Source organism: Homarus americanus, unplaced genomic scaffold, assembly GCF_018991925.1.
Source record: "Homarus americanus isolate GMGI-L3 unplaced genomic scaffold, GMGI_Hamer_2.0 scaffold25013, whole genome shotgun sequence".
NCBI classification, from domain to species: Eukaryota; Metazoa; Arthropoda; class Malacostraca; order Decapoda; family Nephropidae; genus Homarus; species Homarus americanus.
This window is the reverse complement of record NW_024722158.1, coordinates 7,594,203-7,604,487: the sequence shown is the minus strand read 5'-3', so window position 1 is coordinate 7,604,487 and position 10,285 is coordinate 7,594,203. Positions and strand designations below refer to the sequence as shown.

The following is a 10,285-nucleotide window of genomic DNA, read 5'->3' as shown; positions in this document are numbered from 1 at the left end:
TCCCATGACGTCACTGGTCGAGGGGCGGCCTGGTGTTGGTACCTCCTGACGTCACTGGTCAGAGGGCATCCTGTTGTTGATACCTCCTGACGTCACTGGTCAGGAGGGGCGGCCTCTGTTGATACCTCCCATGACGTCACTGGTCAGGAGGGCGCCCTTTAGGTTGATACCTCCGTGACGTCACTGGTCAGGAGGGCGGCCTGTTGTGTTGATACCTCCCATGACGTCACTGGTCAGGAGGGCAACCTGTTGTGTTGATACCCCATGACGTCACTGGTCAGGAGGGGCGGCCTGGTTTTGTTGGTACCTCCCATGACGTCACTGGTCAGGAGGGGCGGCCTGTTAGGTTGATACCTCCTATGACGTCACTGGTCAGGAGGGCGGCCTGTTGTGTTGATACCCCATGACGTCACTGGTCAGGAGGGCGGCCACTTAGGTTGATACCTCCCATGACGTCACTGGTCAGGGAGGGGCAGCCTTGTGTTGATACCTCCTCGACGTCACTGGTCAGGAGGGGCGGCCTGTTAGGTTGATATCTCCCATGACGTCACTGGTCAGGAGGGCGGCCTGTTGTGTTGATACTCCCATGACGTCACTGGTCAGGAGGGTGGCACTGGTTGATACCTCCCATGACGTCACTGGTCAGGAGGGGCGCCTGTTGTGTTGATATCTCCCATGACGTCACTGGTCAGGAGGCCTGGTGTGTTGGTACCTCCCATGACGTCACTGGTCAGGAGGCAGCCTGTTGTGTTGATACCTCCCATGACGTCACTGGTCAGGAGGGGCGGCCTCTTGTGTTGTGATACCCCATGACGTCACTGGTCAGGAGGGGCGGCCTTCAGGTTGATACCTCCGTGACGTCACTGGTCAGAGGGCGGCCTGTTGTGTTGATACCTCCCATGACGTCACTGGTCAGGAGGGGCGGGTCAGTTGGTGGTACCTCCCATGACGTCACTGGTCAGAGGGGGCGGCCTGTTGTGTTGATACCTCCCATGACGTCACTGGTCAGGAGGGCGGCCTGTTGTGTTGATACCTCCCATGACGTCACTGGTCAGGAGGCGGCCTTTGTGTTGATACCTCCCATGACGTCACTGGTCAGGAGGGCGGCTCTTTGTGTTGATACCTCCCGACGTCACTGGTCAGGAGGGGCGGCCTGTTGTGTTGATACCTCCCATGACGTCACTGGTCAGGAGGCAACCTGTTGTGTTGATACTCCCATGACGTCACTGGTCAGGAGGGGCGGCCTGGTTTGTTGGTACCTCCCATGACGTCACTGGTCAGAGGGGCGGCCTGTTGTGTTGATACCTCCCATGACGTCACTGGTCAGGAGGGGCGGCCTGTTGTGTTGATACCTCCCATGACGTCACTGGTCAGGAGGGGCGGCCACTTGTGTTGATACCTCCCATGACGTCACTGGTCAGGTAGGGGCGGACTGTTGTGTTGATACCTCCCATGACGTCACTGGTCAGGGGAGGGCGGACTGTTGTGTTGATACCTCCCATGACGTCACGGCCTCCAACTTTTATTAGCATTAATTATTAGTTAAAGAAAGGTAATGTTTACATCCTTTAGTTCGCTCCTAATATAAATGACTATATATATATATATATATATATATATATATATATATATATATATATATATATATATATATATATATATATATATATATATATTAGCTGTTTATAATAATATCTACCTAAATTAAGGACCATTTAAAAATGACGTCATCGTTCCGGGCGGAGGAGTAGTTATAACATTATGACGTAATTTTATCAAACTAGATAAATTATTGACTTACAAGTAATAATAACTCACTACTGTTAACGATTGTTTATGAAAAAAAAATATATCTTTTGAGTATCTACCGAATATCTTGAAACCTAACCTAACCAAACCTAAATTAACCTGTTTGAACTTAATCTTAGCAGATCAGTGAGTTAATCATGATAGCGTCCTACTTTTAACATGTCAGCAAAAAACTAACACTTTTACTTCTTTATGATATTTAACATTCCAACTTTAACAAACCAGTACTTCATTTGTTGAACATGTTATAAATAATGTAGAATGTTAATAAAGTATGAAAACTTTGCTGAATAATCTATTAATCACTTCACTATTTATCAGTTTGGGCGGCTGGTCTCTTTTGTTACTTTGTTGACTTTTATTGTTGTGTGTTAATACTGTACAGTACTAGGAGAAAACCTGCCGTGGTTAGTACTGGTACACTGGATAACATTCTTCTCACACCTGAATATTAAATCTTGTTTGGAACGGCACTTCAATTCTCTTACTGAGGTTTCCAATGCAAACCATTATATATTAAAATAGTGTGAGAAAGACCCATTAACAGTAACGTAAGTCTCCAACACTGATAGACAGGTGGAGGCAGGTGCTCCTTGCCACGCCACGAAATTAATTACTTCACATTATCTTTCCTCCTCTACTCACAGAGAATATTGATAAGAAACTGATGCATTTAAAGTAAATGTACAGTGTCGGTATATAATTTAATGTTTAGTAATGATAATATGTTACAACCACAACCTGTTTTCTTCTGAAGTCATGAGTCACTTGACCAGAAGTTAAGATTATACAGTATATTTCCTTTTGTCCGAAGACCCCGGGCAGGGTGAAACTATCGGCAAGTTTCTTTACGCCATCTGTCTCTGTCTACCCACCAGTAATTGGAAACATGGATGTTAATCGATTTATTGATCACGTTCTAGCGAAGTGTTTTGCTTATGCAGTTGGCGAGTTGTCCGGTCTTCTCGGGTTAGACCTTGACACTGGGTCATACAGCTCGTTAACTTAGGGTGTGGTTGTTGTGTTGGCAACACCATCTACATTCTACATACACAAACTCACACCTAGGTGGCCCAGGGGCCGGCCAGCGTCGAACAGGGCAACCATTATCACAAATGTGTATATGTAATCTAAGTGTGTATGCATAGGCCTACATAATACACATGTACGTACGTATGTTCATACTCGAAAATATTTACTCATATGTATGTATTTGGATGATCGCAGTATGTGCGCATATAAATATATGTTTACATATATTTATGTAAGGTATGTCTAAATTTGGGTATAGTCATAAATATAACATGAGTGATTCAGAACAGGCACACAAGGTAGACTTTTTTCTAACACGAGAGATTCAATAAACTTAATGTGTTACTTTAATACGAAATTAATCATGACTGGTGAGTGGTGACAGAGCCTTCACTAGATAACATGTGGATGTATAAAGATCCTTCTGACACAGGTAGACAGATACCAGAAATAATGTTATGGAACTGGAAGATTATTCAATTTGTAATAAGACACTAATAACATTATCTTCTCTTGTGCATGAACCTTTGTCCTGCGTGACAGTAAACAATAACAACATCCTCAGTGCCAAGACCTGCCTGAACCACTCACACAAAACTGAATTCCAATTTTGTCAATAAAGTTGTTAAACTGGAAGTGACGTATGTCTTGAAACTTAGTGGGGCTTGAGGCGTGTAACTTTGACTGATGATAAAATACATTTGGGACTTCCAGAAATGCTCTAGGGACGCTGACTCGTATAACAAGATGGCGCCCATCGATCAATCAGAACTTTTTTACTTCACATTTCCGTTTATGAAAAAAAGCGTATGTATAGTAAGAACACCGTGTATACTGTATATTCATAAAGCAAGGCGAAATTATTGTTGTTATTATTATTATTATTAATATTATTATTATTATTATTATCAAAACTGCTACTACTACTACTACTACTACTACTTTTCTTTTATTTTCAAATAGCCTCCAGCCTCCCCCAATAGCCACACCTTCGCCACCATTTAATTACCTTAATATTAAATATTAATATTAAATATCCTCCCCACTACTACTACTACTACTACTACTACGTAATAATAACTACTACTACTACTATTACTGCTACTACTACTACTACTACTACTACTACTACTACTACTACTTAGTTTGAACAGTAAACAATGAAACTGTAGGACATTGTGAAACCTTACTATGATAACACTATACAATTTTGGCAAGAAAGAAGCCTGGTAACTTCTCCTAACACTGTAAACACACCAAATATAACGATGCTTACGATGATCTAATGGATGATGGCGCAAGGTTCTCCACACTTGTTTAAATCCCTGTTGTTTCCACGTTCATCAATAGTAGTGACATCCCTAATAAGCACATACATACATACATACATACATACATACATACATACATACATACATACTGACCACTGAAGAGCTCTCTCTATTGGTGGATCTTAATGATGTCACTGGGTTAAAGCTCTCCCTCAATGGCCAATTTATAGTCGTTTCCGTACCGTGTTACCGCTCGGACAAATAAGGAAGGAGTTTACAAACCACTTTAGACCTTATTGGCTGACTGACGGCTGTGTCCTATACCAACAGATACCAATGATACAGGAGAATACAGTATACGGAATGTTTAAGGTGGCGAACCAACAACTATATCTTGACGTGTTATTGCCGGAACCAATCAGAAAGGACTTTACAAACGATTTAGGCATCAATCTTGTCAACATATCAAAGTAGAAGTAAACAAAAGAACGTGATATTTCTCAGTGACATATATTTACGATGTTTGTTCAGTTCTAGTGTGTTGATGTAAAGGCTTCAAGAACAGCAGAAAAGCCGCCAAAGAGAGGAATTATCACGTGTCTCAAGTGAGGTAAGGTGAGGTGATGGATTATATTGGTAGAGTCTGTGTTTTATTACGTTGTTGACCTGTTGAGGAGCGTGTTGACAGGTCTCTCTCTCTCTCTCTCTCTCTCTCTCTCTCTCTCAACACCACAACCTCACAAAGGAATATTTTTACCCAATTAACAACACCAATTACTGAACAATTAGTACATTTTGTACTAAGTAAACAAGTTCCATTTTTTTGCTGCTAAACCAAAGGTCAACACAGAATCCAATTATGTTATTCAAGCCGTCATTGTTCCTGTATTTTGCTGCCCTTCTATTGTGATTTCTGTATTTACTGTATGTGAAGCTTTTACTGTGATTCAGGGGCAGGTACGTAAATCACAGGTACTCATATGGATAGAGAAATATCTAAGGGTCAATATGTAAGTAAAAGTGCAGATACAAAAACATATGCTGATAAAACTACAGATACGGTCTACAGATACAAACAGGAAAACATTCAAGTACAGGTATAGGTACAGCTACAGATATAAATGCAGATAACTTATTCAGACTGAAGTATAGGTAGAGATAAAAGTACAGCTGGTACATATACAGGTACAGATACAATTACGGGTACAGGTGCTTCAAAGTGACAACAGTTCACTAACACTCTTCAGAGTCGACATACTGTGCTTTATATTGTAATGTCATCTTGTACCAGCGATATTTTTGTTCATGAAATTTTGTTCAGGCGTATTTTTCACTGTTATCTACTGTTTTTTCCCCGTTTTCATTGTGTTATTCTATCCTTGAGCGGTGCACGAGAACCGGGATGAACACTTGTTTTGGAAAAATCTCTCTCTCTCTCTCTCTCTCTCTCTCTCTCTCTCTTGAAAATCCTCAAGGCCTCTCACGCAACACACACGCACACTCAAGAAGAGAGAAAGAGAACAATTGATTCAAAGACAAAAAGAGCACATGCACACACACACACACAGAGAAAAGTCTTAGATGCGTCCTTCGTCAATTAAACTTTGTCAGGGTACAACATCCTGCAGGAGTAAGTTAAGTCTCTTAGGGCCCTATCCTAACGTCATCCGATTTCCTCATTACCTGAAATATCCCCACTCATCCCCCTCACTACACCCCACTCATCCCTCTCACTACACCCCACTCATCCCTCTCACTACACATCACCCCACTCATCCCTCACTACACCCCACTCATCCCTCTCACTACACCCCTACAAGTTCCTCACGCTAAACCCCACTCATCTCTCATTACATCCCCACTCGTTCCGCCTCAATACACCCCACTCGTCCCTCTCAGTACATGTAACCCCATTCGAACCTCTCACCACAACCACCACCCCCTCTTACTCCTTCACCTCCATTATAATGCTTAATTTAACATCTACAACTCTCATTCCAATAAATTCCTCCTCCTCCGAAAATCTTAACCTCCAACCTCCAAAAACTTTTTCCTTCACCGAATATCTTCACCTCCAACCTCCAAAAACCTCCTCCTCCGAAAATTTTAACCTCCAACCTTCAAAGATCTCCTCCTCCGAATATCTTAACCTCTAACCTCCAAAAACCTCCTCCTCTGTGAATCTCAACCTCCAACCTCCCCTCAAAAAACCTCTTCCATAATCTCCTCAACCCCACAATAACCAGAGCCTGAATTCTGAGAGGTATGTAACGATTATTGCTCCCAAACTAATTGGAAATGTAAGAGCAGATCTAATTGGCATACTTAAGCCTCAGCACAAAGATAGATTCTCAAAACTTCTCTGGATAAATGATCTCTTAACTGCATGGACAGGTGGGAAACTATTTAATTGCCTCGTTGAAATTAGAGCAAAAATTCTCTCTAGTGTGTTTTCTTTATTCCTTCCTTCTATTCGGTGTTTCCTTTAACCTTTCCTTCTATTTAATGGTTCCTTTACCCCTTCCTTCTATTTAGTGTTTCCTTCATCGTTTCCTTCTAGTTGGTGTTTCCTTTACCCCTTCCTTCTATTTAGTGTTTCCTTTACCCTTTCCTTCTATTTAGTGTTTCCTTTACCCTTTCCTTCTATTTAGTGTTTCCTTCATCCCATCCTTCCATCTTTGGTCTCCCCCCCCCCGACACCCATAGCTGAACTAAACGTACACGCTTTTTTGTGCCAATCTTTCATCTCTCTCCCATGCATGCAATTATATCCAGATCCATACTTTCTTCACTTCCACATGTCCTCCTAACCTAACCTAACTAAAGCTAACCTACCCTAACCTACCCAAACCTAAGCCCTTCCCCGCCCCGTCCCTTGATATATTGCTCTCAAATACTTCATATATTTCTGCCTATAATATTTTTTCCTCTTCCATCGAGACGCCATGCTTTACACCCGTACAATCCTGTTAGTTCATTGATTCCTTTTCCTCTTACATTCTGACTGTATGCTTTTCACTCATATACTAATATAGGTCAATAATTCCCCTATACATCCACACATTTGCCTCCTTTGACACGGCTCCCCCTCCTGATATATTCGTAAATGCATCAATTAATTTTTTTATCTCCAATACTGTGGTCCACATGTTCACACCTGTCACAATAAAGTTCAGGTACTGTATTGAGTACACATGTGCAGCTTTGCAGTAGAGTAATGAGCTACATAAGTGGGTCTATAAATACATGAGTTACATAAATGTAGCTACAAAGGCGTGAACCACGTGCCTGGAGCTATAAAGATGAGACTTATATCATTGGAACTATAAAATACAGATAAGTTGTTTATATCTAGAGTTAATTGGTTCAGTAATGAGCTGTGTAACTTCAGCTCTAATGATCAACATACCTGTAACTACAAAGGTTTAAGATAAACACCCGGAGTTATGAAGGTGTGCTCAACATACCTTAGGCTTTAAAGGTGTGAACAACAAACCTGCAGGTGCAGGAGGCAATAAAGATGTGAGTTACATACCAGGAGTAGCAGGGCCCTGATCCTCCCAGCTGTAGGTGGAATCCTTGGTGTATTCACATCCAAAGGAAGACCTCCGGGTCCTGTAAGCGTCGTAGGCTGTGAGGTAGTCCTTCCTAAGGCTGAAGGACCCTTCCCTAAACAACTTAGGATGAGGGTCATATGGCAGAACCTCGTATTTGGGCCTTTGAGAGCCTCCTGGCGGCCTGGTAGACTCCTCAGGAATCTCCACAGGATCGTCTGGGGACTTTGTGATACTAAATCTGAAGCAAGGAGGAGGATTGTTATTAGCCTCTTTCTTCTGCTGTTGTTTCTTCTTGATGTATGATGGCGTCTTGTTATTATCAGGTCTATGGAGAGGGCATTCTATCTGTAGACTCAGCTGCTCCCTCCTGTTCTTTCTGCCGCCGTTCCCGCTGCTGCCACTGCCGCAGGATGGTCGCCGCAGCTCGACCCGCGGCAGTCTGGGCTGGGGAAAGTCTTCAGGGGTCTCTAGGTCGTATGCTTGAGTCCTTATGAAACGTCGGTCAGTTCTAGTTGATGCTGGCGACCTTGGCTGTGTGAGGAATTATTATTATTATTATTATTATTATTATTATTATTATTATTATAATTATTATTATTATTTTTATTATTATTATCATTATTACAGTGTATTATTATTATTATTATTATTATTATTATTATTATTAATTATGCGCAAAATTAATGAAAATATGACTATTATCTTTCTATTTCGTTTCACTCTCCCTCTCTCCAGTCATTATCTTGACAACCTAAAATCTCAATAAGACTAATCTCTCTCTCTCTCTCTCTCTCTCTCTCTCTCTCTCTCTCTCTCTCTCTCTTTCCTCACCAAAGAGTCATCGTCTTGACCACCTCCTCCTCCACCCTCAGTAAGAGTGACATCATCCTCGAGGTCTTGAGAGTCACTTGGGGGGAGTGGGTGTCTGCGGGAACTCCCCCACCTGACCATCATTGTCAGGGTCGAGGACGAGGACCTGGAGGGCGACGACGACGACGACGAGGACGAGGACGATGAAGGCGACACTGGAGGTTCGTGTCTCTTCATGGTTATTTCAGCTCTGGAAGACGAAAATATGTGTGAACAATTAATGTTTTTTTTTACTACATTTACACTGATATACGTACCTGTATGTATGATATTATATGTTAATACTATACTACTACTACTACTACTACTTAAACGTGCTACTACTACTGCTACTACTACAACTACTACTACTAATAATAATAATAGAGCTGACACACCACACATTAAATAATACTCCTGTAGATGTGAAGAATTCTATTGTGCTTAGTCAAGAGGATACAAACTTTGACAATTCAACACCAATACTCAACACAAGTCTAGAGAACCTGATAGGAGATCTACAAGACAAATTATGTATGGGTTACAGACACAAGTTATCCTTAAGTAGAGACCAAAATATCAACAGACAAACACACAAACAGCCACAGTACACCTATGGCCAAAACTAGGCGATAGGTGAAATTGGTGCACGTTAAACAGTGTCCAAAATGTATGGTATAAAATAGTCGTGCTGTGTGCGGAGGAAGACCTTCCAGTTGGTGGTACAACAATGACCTTTGAACAAGTGACCATAAAATCAATAGGAATCTTCCCTTCCCTACGTAAAAGAGACCTTGGCGATATTTTGTTCGTTGTTATATTGAAAGTCATATTATGGCTCAGTTAACTTTTGATTTAGTGATCACAAACTCAATATTAAGTCTCCGTCTTCCTAAGGATGAGGGACTTACTGTTATAAAACACTATGGTCATCACCGCCTACTCCGTGTTCCCGTGTCCTCATGGTTACCTACAGCAGCAAGGTGCACGTGAGGTTGTGAGCGTATGAGTGTTGTGTAGTGTATTGTGATTTCAACCTTGCCCCTGTGTGAGAGTGTGAGGCCTCCTGTACACTGAATCAGTAACTGGGGCAGGACTAGGGACGGCTACACTCATCCACCTGAATCATACACCTAACAAACAAATCTGTACACCAACCCATGGAGCTTTTACGATACAATGCCTCTAAAGCGGATCGGGTTACCGTATTCTCTAAGGTTCAGAGGTTAAGTTTTCACCCTAAATGGAGATTAAAGAACGCATCTTATTGGTTCACGTAGAGAATATGGCTCGCAGCTGAGTGGGCTGAACCAGCAACACTTAGGACAGAGGACAGCGCTGTATACTCGACTGCACCAACTTTGAAGTTTCATAAGGATGTCACAGTTCCACTTTGGTGGATAGACCAAAATTAACTTAAATATTATAACTTATGACTTGGTTTCAGAGGAATAAAGATGTTTTAATGTAAGTCTCATACTTTCTTGGGGAATCTTGTACCATAAGAAAACGTCACTTGTTTTAGAAGGATTATGCCGGTAATTACACGATTGTGTGGTTGTGTGGTTAGAGAGAGAATTACGTATCTTCAGAGGAAATTTATTAATTAAATAAGGAATTTAATCAAGGCAAAGTGAATCCAGTGATTATTAACAAATGTAACACCACGTAGAAATCTAGACTTTTAAAGGGAATCGAACCCTGCTACAGTTACAGGTGTGCCGCTCGTTAGGGTTCCCAGACGAGAGATGATCCTCCCTCATTAGC

General features: G+C 41.8%; 1 protein-coding gene across 1 annotated transcript in view; it reads right to left on the bottom strand.

The window, feature by feature from the left end:
* LOC121862029 (myb-like protein A) overlaps positions 1-10,285 on the bottom strand; it is a 52,869-nt gene that overhangs the window by 28,287 nt on the left and 14,297 nt on the right. The window contains exons 2-3 of the mRNA XM_042359959.1: positions 8,501-8,729; positions 7,648-8,200 (exon numbers count right to left, since the gene is read on the bottom strand). Coding sequence (XP_042215893.1) covers positions 7,648-8,200; positions 8,501-8,716 — 769 coding nt within the window. The 5' untranslated portion in view covers positions 8,717-8,729. The remainder of the gene's footprint in view (positions 1-7,647; positions 8,201-8,500; positions 8,730-10,285) is intronic.